This window comes from Pseudorasbora parva, chromosome 2 (assembly GCF_024679245.1).
Source record: "Pseudorasbora parva isolate DD20220531a chromosome 2, ASM2467924v1, whole genome shotgun sequence".
NCBI classification, from domain to species: Eukaryota; Metazoa; Chordata; class Actinopteri; order Cypriniformes; family Gobionidae; genus Pseudorasbora; species Pseudorasbora parva.
In genome coordinates this window covers 23,850,996-23,870,759 of record NC_090173.1, presented here as the reverse complement: position 1 = coordinate 23,870,759, position 19,764 = coordinate 23,850,996, and the positions used below count along the sequence as shown (strand labels likewise).

At 38.1% G+C, this 19,764-nt stretch overlaps 1 protein-coding gene across 1 annotated transcript in view; it reads left to right on the top strand.

Annotated features, from left to right (window-relative positions):
* Nucleotides 1-449: 449 nt before the first annotated feature.
* Nucleotides 450-19,764, top strand: part of crhr1 (corticotropin releasing hormone receptor 1) — a 234,512-nt gene continuing 215,197 nt past the window's right edge. The window contains exon 1 of the mRNA XM_067412726.1: nt 450-1,360. Coding sequence (XP_067268827.1) covers nt 1,337-1,360 — 24 coding nt within the window. The 5' untranslated portion in view covers nt 450-1,336. The remainder of the gene's footprint in view (nt 1,361-19,764) is intronic.

The following is a 19,764-nucleotide window of genomic DNA, read 5'->3' as shown; positions in this document are numbered from 1 at the left end:
CATATTATTTTTTTACAGTGTAATAACAGGACATTCCTGAAGATAACTTCTTTCTAATTCACTAGAAGCAAAAGAAACTACATAAGATTTGCCATTCGTTTTATTATTTCGTTTTAAAGACAAAGTAATTTATATGAACATTTAAAGTGGGATTGGCATTTTCTGGGTAACCATTCCTTATTTGTTTTAGGGGGCACATGATAGTATACACGATTTGAAATATATTTGAATGAATGACAAATATACGACGCAAACGTTTTTTTTTTTAAACAATAGGCGGTGTTGCGATGCTATTTTGAACAATTTGTCCATGCATTACTATCTGATGGAAATAAATTGATACTGTATGACGAATGTAGGCTACACTATATATTGGTGTAGTGTGCTCCAAATAAGATAGTAATGCGCCCTGTGTCCTTTAGAGTACTCACTTCAAGTGTTCTCCACCTTCTGAGTGAGCAGAGTATAGTGATGCACACTTTCGAATGGAATTCACTCATTATGAAGGCTGTTCAGCGCTGGGTCTGCTGCTGAGCGCACGCGAGAGAGTGAACCGGGTTAGGATGAAGACGCATAGCCCGCGTGGGAACTGCACGGATTAGTTTGCACCGGCGAACTCTGCTCGACTTCTAACAATTGTCGACGCACATATTGCTCGCTGGACAACATCTAGCCGCACGCGCGTAAAATCCAAACGTCTATTTCTTTCATCCGCGCGCAGTGACGCCTCCTTGCTGTCATGTAGGGCTTCATGTGAACGCTTTACTGTTGACCGATGGGACACAAACAGAGGGTCACTCGGTGTGAGAAGGCAACGTGAAGAGCGTCCGCCGTGTTTACAAGGATCGAAATAATTTTGGAAAAGAGAGCAAATTGTGGCAGTACTCTTGGAAAAGTTCAATTCCAGCCGCAGGGGAGCAGGTCGAAAGGCTTATCATATCTAGCAGAAAGCACTGACTGAGTGTTGCGCGTGACTGGTATCGCGTTTGAACAGACCATTTACACCTGCCTCTGAGGACCTTAAAAACTCAAACTCGACAGAAGATTATTTACCGTGGATTAAGTGTCCGTCTGAACCCCTAAATAGTAAGGATATATCGCCATAATAATAACTATTCTGCAACTGGGTGAAAATGAGGCAGCGATTCAAATGCGCGCAGAATTCGGCAGTTTATTTCCAGTTGTAAGCGCTACACTGACCATCCTTGGGGTGCGTAGCCTATCTGTTGTTTTGAAACAGAGGTCTGTCACCTCGGAGCGGAGCATCCGAACAGCTGCATTTGGAGTAAAGGAGCGCTGTGCTGTTTGAAGGTTTCTGCAGACAAACACTGGAGCAATGAGTCGCATCCTCCATACACAGGTACGACTATTACCCCATAAAAGCCTATAGTAGCTTAACTGCTAATATTTTAGTATTTTTAACAGAGAATTAGAAAAAACAAAACAAAAAAAACAACAACGTTTAATTGTTTAGATGTAAGTTACCTTCATGCGCCGATTTTTTTAAAAGAAGAAAATAGCCTAAATGCAACTCTATAGTAAAATTAATGAAGAGAAAATTTATGAAGAGAACGCATATTTCCTCATTGTGTTTACTGGGAAAGAGGGGGTTCCCAGAACCCCCTGCCCAAACATTCACGTTTGTTTAGGTGTCATTTAGAAAGTTACATGCTTCTTCTTTTGTTGTAACAGTTATGTGCATTAGATTAGATATGATGGTTTTATTGTGATTGCTATGTTGCTTCGTTCATATTAGCATTATTTTAGTGTGTGTATTAAACTCATGGTGTCAGTTTGTTGCTACTGGTGACAGTTACTACAGAGGCTTATTTTTATCCTGTGGTTATTTCCATTGTGTTTTGTGTTGGTGTCAGTGCCTTGTATAGTAAAAAAAAAAACGGGAAAAAAACCCGATTGATTGTAATTTACATCAAAACATTATATATATATATATATATATATATATATATATATATATATATATATATATATATATATACAAACTTATATAGTATTACAAATTATTCAATTTGTATAGTAAAAAAAGATTGTCTAGAATGTAATTTACATAAAATTAAATATAAAATACTATATATATATATATATATATATATATATATATATATATATATATATATATATATATATATATATATATATATATATATATATATATAATATAAACTTTTAAAAACATATTGCAATGGGTTGTCTCACCAGAAGCGTATTTAGCTTAGCTTGTTACATTTTTGTTCTGTTTAAATGTCTTAGCAGAATAACACTTAAACTGTGTCATTAGACAATTTTTTGACACTGAGATTGTAAGGGAAACTGTGGAGGTAATTAATGACTATCCTTCGACTGGGGAGATCATTGCCAATGTGACTCAGCAGTGTGTGGGTGTGCTATTGAATTCTGTAGACAGTAAATACAAGCAGGGACAGGACACGATCCCCTGCCAGTCCTCAGCTGAGCCTCAAGACATTTGAAAAGAATGTCAATTCTCGCTTATAATAGAAGCTTGGCACTGCATCACAAGCATATCATATATTCTGAATGATATCAAATGACATCACTGAAAGGTAAAGAAGAAAAGCCTTTATTTTTAGCCTTAAAAAGGATGCAGCAGGTTTATCAGTCTGCACTCTGGACCGTGGCCCAGTTTGGCACTATTACGAAGTAATGTGCTGAAACTCTGACAGTCAAAACATACAAGCTTTCAGCTACCAATAATAAGTGTTTAATCACTTCCAGCGCTTTGGACAGCTAGAGCTGCGGAGAGTATTTTGCTCTGACAATGATTTGAGCGACGATTGATCGTATGTGTGTTGTGAAATACTAACTGAGTGAAGACATGGTCCTGTGATTTTCTCTGTGCAGCTTTTGCAAATGTTATGAAATGTCCCAACTGGCTAGCAGGGGTGCAAAAGAGCAATTCGGATTCGATACAGCTGCTAATTGACTTATGTGGAACTCTTTTTTATTGCCTTAGCACATCAGTGTAGTTGCTGTGATCTTGTAGGGTATTCAAATAATGCAATAGCATATTGTTTTATTCCTGGCATTTGAAGACTGAATAACTCTTCATGCGCAGATAGAGTGTTTGTAAAGCCAGGTCTGAGGCGATTGACTTGTGCTGATGATTATGATACAATTGAGGCCAAAAGAAAACTGAGCCATCTGTGAGGAAGAAAAGCTTATGAATGTCCAATCTTGTGCTCTTCAGAAACCAATGACATTATTATAATTTTTGTTCTCCTCACTCTCTTTATCTCTTTTAATAGCATATTTCCATCTCAATGCTGCTGGTTGTTTAAAAGTCATTTGTTACACCTGACGGGATCCCAGAAAGCATCCCTTTCTACTTATCTGTGAGTTTAGATCAGACTTCCAGCAGGGAACAAGAGTCTTTCAGGTCATTTGACCCATAAGCCATGTTTGTTTTGTGTGTTCATATCACTCCAAAGGAAGAATAAAGTGTACACACAACTACTTCAGCCAGGCTATGCGCATAAAGCTTTTGTCAAATTACATTCAACCCAGTGCAGTTCAATAAGCACACAGGTCTAATTAACTCATCACAGAGATGTAAGATGGCGAGATGTAAGGCTTCTTGCTCTCCATAGATTCAACAGCTTCGTGTTTAACATGCAGGAGGCTTATCAGTTTCTCCTCAAGATGTCAGAATTTAAATGTCGGAAGCACAAGATCCACAATTTGTTTTAATTTAATTTTTTTATTACTTTTTGTTGTAGAGGTCATCATACTTTAAGAATATCAGAATGAGTGTCAGAATGAAAATGTCCTTGTTAGTCCAATAAAAGCTTTTATTGACACCAGGCCCAGCAAACGACGGAAGTGGAGATCTATAACATCAAAGTGAGGCAAGCACCGCCCCTGCAGAAAAAGATCAACACCTAGTTCACCACTGCCTGTTTAGCTCCGACCACCAATTCGCGCATGTAACATAGGCCTAGTGTTAAACCAGATCGAGCTACCAAGCAATAACCATGCCGATGAGGATTGCAAAATACTGTGCAGTGCATGGGCTTGATAGTAATGCAACAGAAATGTAACTGTGTTCATTCTAATGCCTGATCTGAAATGTAATGATTCACATAGGCTACAGTCAGATGTTCTTTGTCTGTGTGTCAGTAAATCAAACCAGTGGCTATATGTCAACTTGCAAAAAATAAAGCATTCACCGTGTCAGCGGGAGATTTTCGGTTCATATTATCCCTCATCAGTTAGAGATGCAGCGTTTGGACTGAACCTCTTCTACTTCTGCTGCATGAAATGAGAACACATCTTTACAACTTTCTTGGTCTTAAAAGAGTCTGCGTTTGTGAAATATGTCTTATTTCAATGTCCTTGCTAGCAAAACGCTAGCTCGCTCTGTCTGCATGCATTTAAATCTGCTCTAAGTTTGTGTTTTTCCACCTATCACACATGCGCACTTCAATAAGCCGACAGAAAGCAAGCAGGTTAATTTGCTTACATGCAGCGCGAAATTGGGGTAAGAGGCAAAAAACTACCTGTGCCGACGGTTTATGCTTACGCCGTTTATGACCTTACTCTGATAAAAGAAAACGGGTTACCGCGTTTACATGACAATAATGACTGTCGGCTTATTAGGCACAATCGGCTTAAGAACGTGCATGTAAACACACCCAGTGATGCGTTTATCATTCTGGATTCGCTCCAAAACTCCCGTTTTATTCAACAAATCACTTAACTATATCACATTTGCGAAGATGAAAGTATTCAGAAACGGAGATGTACAGAAACAGAGATGCAATGACGAGATCCTGCTTTCATGCGCTCAACATGTGTCTATGATCGGCTACAATGTTCATCTCTGCAGCCTTTCATGCCACAATCTAAATATAATGTGAATATAATACCATAGATCTAAATGTAATGCAACACTTTTCACAATTAGTTAACCATGAGAGCTGTAATAGTAAAAACATTTAAAAAAGAGAGAGAGTAACACTATTTAAAATAGAAAGACATTAGCCAATCACAGCAGTGGGTATTTAGACTGCAGCAGACATGCTCCTTCAATTGGAGGGTTCAGAGCAGAGGGTTAAAATCAGGGTAGGAAAAATGCCTTTTGTTTATAAACTATGCCAATTTTCATGTCAAAAGCATTCTAACATTATAAGTGCACCCCAATAAACATCATAAATCAATAAAACAGCATAGTTCCTTTAAGTCTGCACCAATTGAACAGCCTTTTTGAGGTTAGAGTTGATGTATAGGTGTTTCAGGCGCATCCAAATGCATTTAGGACTCATTGTGGCTGAGCAACGGCAGGCATTGACAATTATTTTTTAGTTTCAATATCACAGAGGTCAATATCATGTCTATGATTTGCATGGCTGATGCACCACAGGATATTTGCTTGACTAATCTAACATGTACTGACTAAAAACATAGATGAAGATTTCCAGAGCGTACTTTCTTCTCAGTGAGACCTAGAATTTTTTTTTTGCGTAAGGCCACATTGTTCTTTTTAACAACAGTCTCACTTTCTATTAAACAGCACAGCCATTTTTAATGTTTTGTTTTTATTTTAATGTTTTTTAGTACTGCAATATCAATTTTCAGTACGGCTTATTCAGTGCTGAAACCCTGCTATAGGTATATTGTAGCAGTGCTGTGTCTCTTTTGAGAGCTCTTTCAGTGATTCTCTATGCCACATCTCCTGGAAATGTAGCTTATAATAATGACGGTAAGCTGTTTTGGAGTTCCTTTTCTGAGTGTTTCCTTTCAAATCCCCCCTGCAATTCTCAGACTCTAAAAACGAGCTTTCTGCAGAGAATTGCGGGATCTCTAGCTTTCCAGATCGTTGCCATAAAGGGATAGATTTTATGTGTGACCTTATGCTCCTCTGTCATTCAGAATTGAACAATCTCAGATCATATTGCTTTTGAATTGTCCATTTAAATATTTCTTGGTCCTCTGCTCTGGGAGAAAATCAAAGCAAGTAGGAATGTAATGTTATGAGAATAGATATTAGAAGCAATTGTTCACATAGTTCCCTATCGAGGGAACTCGTTAATGACACTTTGGGGATGTTCCCTTAGTGTAGCGCATCTGAAGTATGAGTGAAACTGTTCCAATCCTGATTGGTGTTGCGTTAAGATGTAACGTGATGGCATAACCGGAAGCTACAAAGGGACGCCGGCACATGCTCTTCAGCAAGCGCTCTCTGTTGTTGTATGTTATATTTGGTGTTTGTCTGTCACAAATTTAAAAACATATTATGGCGAGTGAACCGTTTAAACGATGTGTGCATCCCTGCCGTATATCTCATGGGGGACACACATTAGCTGTGTGTACACTGTTTGTGAGTACATCACACGGCAGCTCTCGAGGGAGCTGTGGAAAGCAGATTGAATAAGTGCTTCCTTAAGCACAGATTGCAACCTCAATCTCAGAAATGTCATGGAACAGACCATATTCCTCTTACTTGTCCAATAGGGGCAGTATTTAATAATTGCAATATTGCGGGGGGCAAGAAACAATGGCTATGGGGTGAATGGGATGATGCCATGGGTGGAAGAGGATTTGGGCAGTTATTTATCACCCTGACCATGACATATCAGCATTGGTGGGCATATGGCTATGGGTCGGGCTGGTGCTTGCTTACCAGGCAGATCTTCTTAAATACCTTGATGAAAGCGATGGGCCCACGGGCAAAGATATTGCTAAGCTTCGCAAAGCTGCAGACCTGTCTCTCCATGTTACCAAGGAGACAGCCCATACTATTGCCGCTCCATGTCAGCACTGGTAACCTCAAGAACACGCAACCGGGCAATGATCACTTCCGCTCACCAAAAATCATTTTTAGCCTCTCCCTGCCAGTCAGCTGCTTCAGGGGGTCAAGAACGATACTCTAAGAATACCCAAGGACAGATTCCCTTAGTAGATTTCTTCCCAGCATTGCATGGCCTGTCGAATGTATCTCATGGGTCATGCGCACTCTAGAAAAGGAGTACAGACTGCAGCACCCCCCAAAGTTTAATGGGGTTGTCTAGACTGCAGTGGTCCCATAACAGGCTCTGGTAATGGAACAAGAGCTTCACTCACTCCTGGTAAGGAAGGCCATAGAACAAGTTCCTCTGCCAGACAGAGAGTCCAGGTCCTACAGCCGGTACTTTATAGTTCCCAAAAAGGATAGAGGACTGTGTCCAATTGTAGATCTAAGGCACTTGAATCTGTCTCTGAGGAGATTCAGGTTTAAGATGCTGACCATTCCTATTATTGTGAGTCAGATCAGGTCACAGAACTGGTTTGTCATGATAGATCTAAAAGACGCATACTTCCACGTGTCTATCCTCCCATGTCACAGGAAGATCCTGAGGTACACTTTCGGGAGAAAAGCATTACAATATTGGGTGCTTCTGTTCTAGGCCACAATATCATTGTAAAACTGTTTCAAAGACTGCTGGGGCTCATGGCAGCTGCGTCCAACATAATAACTTTTGGCCTTCTGCACAAGGCCCCTACAATGGAGGTTGAAAGCAAAGTTCCCCAAAGGGGAATCAATTTCATATGATCAGAGTCATGGACAGATGCATTCAGGCCCTGTCCATGTGGAAGAAACTTTGGCGAGAAATCATTTAGACATATGCTTCTCTCACGGGTTGGGTCGTGGTCATGGATGGTCGCTTTTCGAGAGGTCTGTGGCAGGCCCAGCATGGTAAATTGTCACATAAATTGTCTGGAAATGCTGGTGGTCTTCAAGGCTCTGATGAGCTTTCTACCAGACCTCAACAGTCACCTTATCCCGATACGTGCAGGATATACGTCGGTGGTCACCTAGTTGCCTCAGATGACCAGAATCAGGGACCAGATGTCCTGTCAAGTCAGGGGCTAATGCATTGGCTTCAGTGCTGGAGTTTCTCCAAGATCGCTTATCTGCTGGTCTTACCATTTCCACACTTAAGGTGTATGTGGCTGCCATTGCAGCTGATGGGCCTCTGGGCAGGCACCAGTTGGTCTTATGGTTCCTCCGTGGTACTTGGAGAATGAGGCCTGTGATATGGGATATAGCAGTGGTTCTCGAAGAGCTGGCTGAGGCTCCCTTCGAACCTCTTGAGTCTGTGACAGTGAAGAACTTGATGTTTAACATAGTCTTGCTCTTGGCGATTAGTTATCTTAAAAGAGTAGGGGACCTCCAGACCTTGGCTATAACACCAACTTGACTGGAGTTTTTAAAGCCATCCTACATCCTAGACCTGGCTATGTGCCTAAGGTTCCATCTAACATGCAACAGTCAGTAGTTATTTAAGTTCTTCTGCTCTGTCAGGGCATTGAGTATCATTTAAATTCAAAAGTCTTCTCAGTGGAGGAAGTCAGACCATTTGTTGGTGTGCATATTTTGAACAAATTTGTTCATTTGCACATTTATACAATTTTACATTCTGGATCTTCCTTGTATGCCAGTTGCACGAGTGCTCTCGTCCTAAGTTGTGCCTAATATAGCTTCACACTAGGACAGACATGTTTCGTTGTGCCATAGTGGGTATTCGTTACCCAAAATGTGAGTTCCCTCAAAAGGGAAGGTCTTGGGTTATGTCTGTAATGCTTGTTCCCTGAGAAGGGAACAAGACACTGCATCACATTGACATTGCCCTTCATGCCTGAGAGTGACTTGCTTCTGTATGCCGAACAACCCTTTGTAGCTTCCAGTTATGCTGTCACGTTACGCCATGACGCAACACCAATCAGGATTGGAATAGTTTAATTCATACTTCAGATGCACAACGCTAAGTGAGCATTCCCAAAGTGAACAAAACACTGTGTCTCATTCCCTTCGCAGGGAACAATGGTTACAGACGCAACCCGAGATATTTTTATCAGTTTAAACTGCATTAATGGTATTTTGTAATTTTTCCATTACCAGAACAAGCCACAGTCTAAGTATTAATTTGCAACCAGATCCCACTGTGCATTTAAACAGTTTCCAGGGGGTGCTTGGAGAGATTTTGATTCTGCTGCTTTTAAATCTATAAAACGTTAATGGATTTACCCATTAACGTATACGAAAACGCCGGTGTGATTAGAACGTTCAGTGCATTATGTGATGAAATACTAAATTAAAATGTGCTTTCCCCAGAGACCGACACACTCAGTGCTTGTGATATATCACAACTATTTTGTGTTTTCAACCACATAAGGTTTATTTTTAGGTTTCAGACATTTAATTAAACATAAGTACTCCTAGTACATAAAATTAAATACAAAAACAATACATACAATTCACAGTGTGAAGACTGTGAAGACTATGGAAGTGACAATAACAATCATTTTGATTATAAATTGAGGACATGTTTTATTTATATCAGATACACATTGTGCAAGTAACTATACAGTTTACACTATTCTTTTCCCACTACTCCGGCCACTTAGTGTCATGTAGAAGTGGATGAGTTTACGTGTTATGTGTTTACGTGTTGTGTTAGATAATTTTTTATGAATACATTTTTTTTTTGCGCTGTATTTCTGAATTAATGACTTAATTATCTCAGAATTATGAGATTTTTTTCTTGACAAAAAATGTTTTGTTCTGTTTTTCTGAATTAATGAGATCCCTCAAAATCCTGCTTTTGGCTGGATTGAATTGAAGTAAACATGTCTTGCCTTTCAAATTTAATCTGGTTTTATTTTACTTTGGGTTTGAAACATTGCTGCTGTCTTTAAGTAATATAAACGGTATCGTTTTTAGTGCATCAATTTTGTCCAGACACTTCAGGAATTTGCTGTGTTTCTCCAGGAACAGTTTGACCTATATGGTATGCTTTGCGAGCCCAATCTCATGAAAATGCGTAAAAATAGTACAAGTGTGCAATCTTGTGGAATGTATACGGTAAAATTAGTTTTGCCGTGCATATGGTACACGTTTTTTTGTGTGCTTATGATACACACTTTATGGCGTATTATACGTACAAACCACCCACCCCACCACCCCCAACCTACCCAAGAGCGTGTGTTAAACTGCGTAGCATGTGCATTATATCATTATACATTCCACACGATATACATTCCATGTAGACTACATTCCATATCGTATATTTTCCACACGATTTCACACTCGAACTATTGATACGCATTACCATGTGATCTTGTTAAGATGATGTATCTGAAATGCATTCAGGCTGGCTACGTGGTGACACAAGAGACAATCAGGCAATTGTTGAAAATACTGAATCCCCATGGAGTGCAATAGCAATGTCAAGCAGATCAGAATGTTCTTTTCTGCTGTCTTGAGGTTTCTGCGCAAAGTTGACGCACCAAAAACAATACCATTTATATTACTTAAAGACAGCAGTATTTCCCAGTGTCTCAAACTCAAAGTAAAATAAAACTGTATTAAATTTGAAAGGCAGGACATGTTTACTTCCATGCAATCCAGCTAAAATAGAGCTCTTGGCAGGATTTTGAGGGATCTCATTAATTCAGAAAAAACAAACAAAATATTTATTTTCAAGAAAAAATTATCTCATAAGTCTGAGATAATTAAGTCGTTAATTCAGAAAAACAGAGCAAAAACTTTTTATTCATGAAAAATTATCTCGTAATTCTAAAATAATTACCTCATTAATTCAGAAAAACAGAGTAGATTTTTTTCTCTCAAGTGACATAACATAACAGATTTAAAGCTGAAAGCTGGCATATCAACCTCACTTGAGTTTTATCACCCTTACACTGTCATGGTGAATTTTAAAAGCAAATTGAGAGTTATCATAAATCACTTAAATTATTATTGTGCTTTAACTAATAAGGTAACTAAGGAAGCTTTGTAAGATTCTGGACATTTTTAAAGCTGGAAGGTTTGCACAAAATGCATTTGTTCTTTAAACTCTCCTTATTAGTATAGGCATGGAGCACAGTCTGTCTTTCTGCAGTAGAGATAGATGGCAAAGATAAAAATAAATGTCCATTTAATGAGTGCCATGGCTTGTGCAAATGCAGAAACGCATACTCCCATGGAGGTGTAGGTGCATGATTACAGAGATTTTTATTAAAGACAGAATGGCAAGTAATACTCAAGGACTAAGGGTGCAGTATATATTTTGGATCAATCACTTAAAACAAATAAAGGAATATATTTAAATGTATGGGGCTGGCCTCCTGGGAGTCCTTAAAAACAATAGACCAGAAACCATTAGAAATACAACAGATCTCAAGTATTTTAAATGTAGCTTTCTTTTTGTACCATATCCTTAGTTAAAGTTAAGTACAGTAGTGTGCAAAGCAACAAACAAAGCCACAGTTATAGCATATTTCATTATGCTCTAATTGTTGAGTTAGCTAGATTTTGTTCAATATTTTACACCTGTCGCATTGTGACAAAAAAAAAACTATATTAAGTTTAGACCTTTCAAAAGTCCAAAACTTCAGTCTGGAATGCAGAAACATTTTGGAGAAATGTAGGACATTCTCAAATTAAACATTAGTTGATGCATAAAAGTGCAAGGAATAATTGCCAAATCTAGAGGATTTCTTAACTTCAATGCATTGTTCCATCCCTGATTTCCCATTGGTAATCATGAAAAATGTACATTTACATTTACATTTATTCATTTATCAGATGCTTTTATCCAAAGTGACTTACAAAACAGGAGAGCAATAGAAGCAACTAAACAAACAAAGGGCAACAGCATGCAAGTGCTGTAGCACATCTCAGTTAATCTAGCAGATACATTTAAAAAATATATATAAACAAAAAAACAGAAAAATGAATAGAATAGTTAATTGCTAGTCTTTATTGGTCAGGTGCTGCTGAAAAAGAGGTGTCTTTAGGTGTTTTTTAAAAATAAGGTGAGCACCAGTGCCTTGAATTTGATGCGAGCGGCTATTGCCAGACTGCAAACTGATAAACTGAGGCATGACGTGCTTTCTTCGGCTCTTCCCTCCCTCGCCGCTGAATTCTGGATCCAGTCTGGAGAAAACAATAGATTGGACCAGAAGTTGTGTGACCTGCTTTGATAGGAAGGGCCTAATCTTCTTCATGTTGTATAATGCAAATCTGCTGGGTCGGGCTGTTGCAAGTAATGTGGTCAGTGAAATTTAACTGCTCATCAACTCCAAATTCCTGGCTGTGAGTTGTGGTTGATGAACCGAGCTGAATAAAGACATTTTGATGAAGTGCTTGGTTGGTTGACACTACATGCAGTTCTGTCTTTGCAAGATTAAGTTGAAGGTGATGCTTCTTAAAGGGGTACTTCAGCGCTGGGAAGATGAATCTGTATTTAAACTGGGTCATCAATGTAGTAGAAATGTGAAATTATTTTTTAATTTGGTGCCTTCTAGACTGAGAAAAGCGAAAATGTATTTTTGTCTCATGGGGATGAAAGACTACAATTCCCAGAATGCTTCGCTGCCCTGTGAGGCCATTCCCAAAGCCACCTACTGGATTACTGTGACTGAGTTGGAGAAAACACTACAAATAAAAACTGAACGTGTCTGTTCAATATAATGAGTGAGTCACTGCGCGAGTATAACAGCACTGAGCACTAACTGCAGGAGTGAGATAAATGAGCTGATGAGCTCGTGATGAGAGCTGAGGTAATTGCGACTACACTCGCGGCATATATGGCATACACAAGTTCAGTCTGGTGCTTTTCAGTTCATGCCTTTGGAAGCTTAACTTTCATAGAAATTAATTTGAGAAGTTAAAAGACTTACATTGCTCACCATAGATCTGTTTAAACGAGTGCCTGTAGCTGCGAGCTGAGCTCTGAGTGTGATCTCTCATCCCCCGTGCGCGGGTTCAAAGCATGTGGAAATGGCTCCCTCTGCTGGCTCTAGTCTTTAGCCTTTGGCCAAACATTCCTCCTATGATGCAAATATCGTCAATTTGCATCATAGGAGGATTTTTTCCAGAAATAAAATGCATACATCTCTTGTCTAAGGGGGATATGAGGTTGGAAAGCACAATCATTTGCACAATCATATACTCCAGGGTTTCTACTGATACAAAGCCATATGCTAATCGCTGAAGTAACCCTTTAAATCCAGCCAAAAAATGTTTGTCAGGCAAGCTGTGATACAAACACCAGCTGTAGGATCATCTGGTTGACATGATAAGAAGAGTTGAGTATCATCAGCATAGCAGTGATAGGAGAAGCCATGATTCTGAATGACAGAGCATAATGATGGCATGTAGATGGAGAAGAGAAGTGGTCAAAGCGCTGAGCCCCGTGAAACTCCAGTATCTAGATGATTTGACTTAGACACTCCATGACACCCTGAAGGACCTACCTGAGAGGAACGACTTGAACCACTGGAGAGCAGTTTCTGAAATGCCCATCTCCTTAAGAGTTGACAGGAGAGATCAGGTGGTTAAATGTGTCAAAAGCAGCAGAAAAATTCAGCAAAACAGAAACTGTGGATTTGAAAGCCGCTCTTACAAGTCACAGTGCTTCAGTAACCGAGAGTATGGCAGTCTCATTCGAATGGCCGCTTTTGAAGCCGGATTGGTTGATATCCAGGAGGTTGTTCTGTTCAAGAAACATAGAGAGTTGGTTGAACACAATTCACATAAGTGTCTTTAAAATTCAAGGAAGAAGGGGTACTGGTCTGTAGTTTTCTAAAAGTGCTGGATTCAGAGAGGGTTTCTTAAGCAGGTGGCTTAAGAAAATCCAAGCCTGCTTAAATGCTGTGGGAAAGGCATGCACTTCTTTGTTGTATACCATGAAATGCATTGAATTAGTTTTAACTATTGAAAGCAAAAAACAAACAAAAAAAGGTACATTGGTACGAAGTGTAAAAATATTGTTCATAATATTAACAATTACAATAGCATCTGATCTTGACATGCTTTTTCATTGTGAGCTAGTTTCAGTGACTTTTAAATTAGAAGGGTTGTTTTCTGCCTCTTCATTTTTGATCAGCATCGTCGGCACGTTCTGTGTGGTCATGCAACATGCTATTTGTGCAACAGAGTATGGTGGGGGGGATTCTTTCGCAGCTTGAGTAAGAAAGATATTCTATTCGCTGAGTCAGCTATAAACTATGCCTACTTTGTCCTAGATCCTCGTCCTTTTTAAATTAAATGAGTTCATTAACTCAATTAGCCTGTCAGTGGCTCTTTACAAGCAGCTGGTACCTGGCAGCTGTTGCATAAGAAGAGACAACCTCATTCATCCCTTTCCAATCGATTTTCCTTTTCCGTCCGGCATTTTTCACAACTTGCGTCCCACTTAAAACGGAACACATTTACATCAGAGAAACTTGCAACGGGTTCCCAAAAGGCATTTCTTGCTTCATACTGGTTGATCGCAATACTGCACCATTAGGAAAGGGACTGATGTTCTTGCTTGCTTCTATTTTTTGCTTTTATTGTGGGAAATGTATTCTCACAGAAGATTAGACATGCAAATTAGCAAAATCCGTTGTTTTGAGAAGACTAAATTAGATCTCAGTTGAAAGCATGTTTGGCTTTTGTATGCTTTTGTTCTTCCTATTCTGTGAATATCATTTCTTTTTGAAGAAATATGATTTGTTTAGCTGTGTCAAATCCAAAATTGGATCATGAAAAAGTACAATATTAGAAAATAGTTAAATCAAAACTTTCCCCCTCTTCCCCTGTGTTTATCGCTGCATCTGTTTTACATTTCATGTTTCAGTTTTTTGGTAAGTATAAAGCGAATGGCATGTGATGCATATCGATTTAGCTATATGGGAAAAAAGAACAGTGCAAAATAATTAGCAAAATAACAGTCATGCTGTCAATCAATTTTAAATAGTTATTATTAATAATAACAATATTCATTCAATAAGTTATAAGATTATTGTTTTTAAATTATAGGAAGGATAAAATAATATTCTATCAAAGGAATTATATGATATACGGATTAATTGACTGAATACCTATTTATCGTATATATCAGTATTTGCTGAGAAAAGCAAATGATTGTGTCAGGTGTATAAGCACTCAATAGAGTAAAAAAAAAAAAAAGCTGATTTAAAAGTCAAGATATTTTTTATGCTGTTTTTAGCACGTGGTGCTTTGTATTGTAATTTCATTGTGTTGTTTCTTTTGCCATGATTAATTGGATCATTTTAGCATGTTATTTTGGTTATAATTAATTGCACTTAATTAACACGTTAAATTGTTAGCTTTTATTAAAAGTGAACAATGCATTCATGACAGTTAATAATCATCACACATTAAAACGAGTAATTCAGATAAGACAAAAATGCATAGAAGCAGGAAAAGTCTAGTGTGCCGATCACCTACTGCTCTTTGTGTTTGTCTAATAGATAGGGGTATTTTAGGAATCAACTTTCTCCATTTCTGTCTTATTTGTCTGTGCTTTTTTAAACAAGCAAGGTACATTTTCATTTATGTTTTACATAGCCTATTAAAGTATCTTTTATGCTGATTGTGCACCACATCCCCTATGCATGGTTGAAACAGACACAAACAGAAATGTACTTTACAAATATGGACCAGTGTTTGTAGGATTCATAGGCGACCTTCAAAATATCTGTTGTCATAAAATTTACAGGAAGTTTCAGACCCACTGAAAAATGAAACAAAATAAAAAAAATGTTAGGTCCAAAAGAACGCTAGTTTTGTTTTAAACTTTGTTTTAAACTTGTCAACATTGTGTTTGTTTGCGTGATTTTGAATCCCAGATTTTCAGTGTGTTCTTTTGGGCCCCACTGTGTGTCCCAATGGAATATAGTCTATGACAACATCCTCTCTTCCAAGCATACTTGAGCAGTGTTTATTTGTGTGAGCATGTTTCCTGTGTTTAAAAACGCTTGCGTGTTAGTAACGGGCATATTAGTGTGCATTCATACAGAATTTGCACATTGTGTTGGGGAAATAGAAAACACTCATAATTATGCCTGCACAAATTGACAAATGCAACCTACGTACTGTATCTACCCCTATCGCTCTCTCTCTCTCTCTCTCTCTCTCTCTCTCTCTCTCTCTCTCTCTCTCTCTCTCTCTCTCTCTCTCTCTCTCTCTCTCTCTCTCTCTCTCTCTCTCTATCTCTCTCTCTCTCTCTCTCTGTGTGCAGGCACGTGTAGGGGCATTGCATCCAAGCATCTTTCATTAATTACCCAGCTGTGGAATGCTGGCGTAAAAGATATTGACTCCTTGCGCTGTGTCATCTCCATTTATCACAATTAACAGCCTCACAGAAAGTAGAGTCCTACAGTGCAGCTTCAAGGTCAGGGGCACAGAGCACAACGTTATCTCTGGGTATAGAGATATATTGCTATTTTATCCATCCATCCATCCATCCATCCATCCATCCATCCATCCATCCATCCATCCATCCATCCATCAATCAATCATTAGTTTATTTTATTGAATTGCACATTTAGTTTAAATTATTATTATTGTCATATTTTTGGACCTTGTTGCCTTTATTTAGCTAGGACAATATGAAGACAAACAGGATATCATGGGTGGACAGAAAGGAATTGGACCAGGAAAGGATCTTGAGCCAGGACTCAAACTTATTTATTTTATTGTATTTATTTGGCATCACATTTTTATATTATCAGTGGCCAGATTTATTTTAAAGGGTTCAAAATATCAAGGCTAGACCTTTGCCTCTTGCATTCCAAAAAACAATCTAGTGTTTTTAGAGAATGGAAAGCATGAACATTTGAAATTGTGTACATCGAAATTGCTTTAAGTTAGATGCTAATATGTGGCAGCTTATTTTTGGGAAATTTGGCATTTTTACTTATTTAAAAAAAAAAAAAAGAATAAAAATATCATCTTTAATTTAAAAAATGTATAACCTAAATACAATTTATTTTTGTATTGATGACAAGTATATTTAAAGGCAAAGTATGCAAGTTTCACTGCTAGAGGTTGCTTATTCAAAACAATTACAATGGCATAGCTGTCGTCTTCATCTCCACAGTCAATGGAAAGTAATTCCCCGGGACTCCTATTGAATTGCCTATGAAGCTGGGAGTGGAACGAGGCCAGTGGAGCGAATGTTAATGCAGGGTAAAATGTCTCATAAATGTGCGAGTTAAAATTATCAAAATATCAATGTTAGACCTTTGCATCCTGTAGTCCATAAAACAATCTCGTGTTTTAGAGAATGGAAAGCATGGACATTTGAAATTGTGTACATCTAAATTGCTTTTGTAAACTTTAAATGGGTCATGCTCATGAATATGCCCACTGCTATGATTGGATGACAGTTTTGCATATTATAATAAGCTTCGACTCCACCGTCAATACATGTGGGGAATTGTTTTGAAAACGTGGAAAAAGGCAACCAGGATGATTTGCCCACAGGCCTTGCAATACGTCTTGACTTGACATACACTTTTCTTGATATAAACAACCACTCACCGACAGCAGGAAACATTGACAATAACAGACACAGACTATGGCAAACATGAGGGCTTAATATACAAGGGCTAATGACAAGACAAGGGACACCTGTGAACAACGATCAACTCATAAACCAATGACAACATGACACAGGAACACGAGGCAGGAACACATGAGGGCATGGAATCACATGACAATAGACCACATGACGAAACCGGGAAGTGCATGACAAAACATGACAGTGAACATGAAAACCTTAAAACATGAAACATGAACCCAACACCACAACACCCTGTGGCACAGGCATTATATAAGCAACGGTTGGAGTTACACATTTTTATTTGTGTTCTACTGAAGAAACAAACACACCTACATCTTGGATACCCTGGGGGTAAGCAGATAAAAATCATTTTTTAAATTTTGGGTGAACTATCCCTTTAAAAATAAGTTCAACCACATTCCTAATATTGGAATCTGAATTAGGCTTATTCAGTGACTGTATTCTTCCACAACCATGCGTTGAACACAATTCTTTTAATCTTCAATGGCATGTTTATTGCTTGGAAGTTCGATCTGGTTTAGCACGTAGGTCTATGTAAGCTGGCTAAGTTGTAAAACCTGTCATGCTCAGACCAGCTGTCATGTTAGAACAGTTCACAAATGATTTTACACTACTGTCACGATTAGTCTCCAATTTGTATCTGTAGACATGCATGCACACATACACAACTATCAACTATCACACACACTGTACACTCTGTCCAAATGCCACACATAGTTACTCATTCATCTGCATCCCACATGAGTGTGAAGCATCCCAAGTCTGCCGGCACACACACAGATAGTTGCGTCACATGTTTGTCAATGTACTCTAGCATAGATTCACACATTCTCTCTCTCTCGCTCTCTCTCTCTCTCTCTCTCTTACACACACACACACACACACACACACACACACATGCACACACACCTATTATGGGGTACATAAGCAATAGGGTAATAGAGGGCAGCTTGTGTAAATACTATTATAGTCATAAACAGGCTCCTTCATACAGACAGAGACCAGCAGACATATCTTAATCAAACAGACTGGACACAAGCAAATGCAGGAATAAATCACACTTTCCATTAATTTCCACATTTCCTATGTGGGTTGTCCATGACATATTTAATTTATTTGTTTATTTATGTATGCATTTATTTGCTTGTTTATTTATTTGTATTAGCGTATTCTTTACAAAGGCATTAAAGGAAGATTTAGAATCACCTTTTTAATTTCAGTTACTATAAGAATAAATTTACAGGAAATATAAGGTTATCAGTAATTATAAACCAACATTTGGTCCAAAGTAAGTTAGATACTACTATACTATGTATATATTAAATATATATATTTTTTATTATTATTAAAAAAAATGTATAACCTTCATACAATTTATTTACTTCATTTATGTATTGATATATTTTTTATTAGTAGGGGATTACAATTTTGATGTAGACCAAATTTATGACACAAGTATATTTAAAGGCCAAAGTAGAAAGTTCCACTGTAAAGCTGCTTTAAAAAAAAATATTGTAAAAAGCACTATAAGTAAAGGGGACTGGTCTTGACTTGACAGGGTTTTTCACTGGTTAAACTGGCTGATTCCTTTGGATTTAAACATTATTGGAAACATTTGCAATAATATAAGTTCACAGTCTGCAAAATACATAACATTGGTCTAGTGGTTTTTGGACATTTGAATCCAAAAATGTTTCATATTGTGCCTTTAAAACCAAGTAAAAAAATCAGGGTTTCAAATATCGGCCCATGATAAATTGTTAGAAACTAAAAGATTGAATGTAATATTTAGTTTGATCTTGTGAATTTTTCAGCTAACATTTTCTGAACATTAAGCAGTGCCCATTTGTTGAAAAAAAAAAAACGTATATATTTTTTTATTTATATATATATATATATTATACTTGCACCCTATTTGAGGAAAGTGAGCACTGTTCTGCCCCACACTAGCCATCTTTCTCTATTTAATTGATGAGCACACTTTCATTAAATGTCCAAGCCAAATCCCTCCCTCTGTCATCTCAGTTTCCATGGCATCCATGATGTCTAGTGACTGTTCCACAGCATCACTGGTGGAGTGTGCCTTAACTGTGGATTTGGGTGGGATGGTAATTTTCTCACAGATACTTTTTCAGTGTCTGATCCGTGTGATCGGAGAAGAGCTAATCTAACCCTAACCACCTGTGAGAATAGATGCCTCCTCTCTGTCGAACCCCCATGGACCTGTTGAGTGCTAAAAAAGGGGTATGATTCAATTTTCAATGCTTACTATCAGGTTCTCCCACAACAAAGTGATGGCGGTGATTCCATGGATCAGTTTTAGAGATTTGCAACAAGCTGACCTACATATTGAAAGATTCGTTTC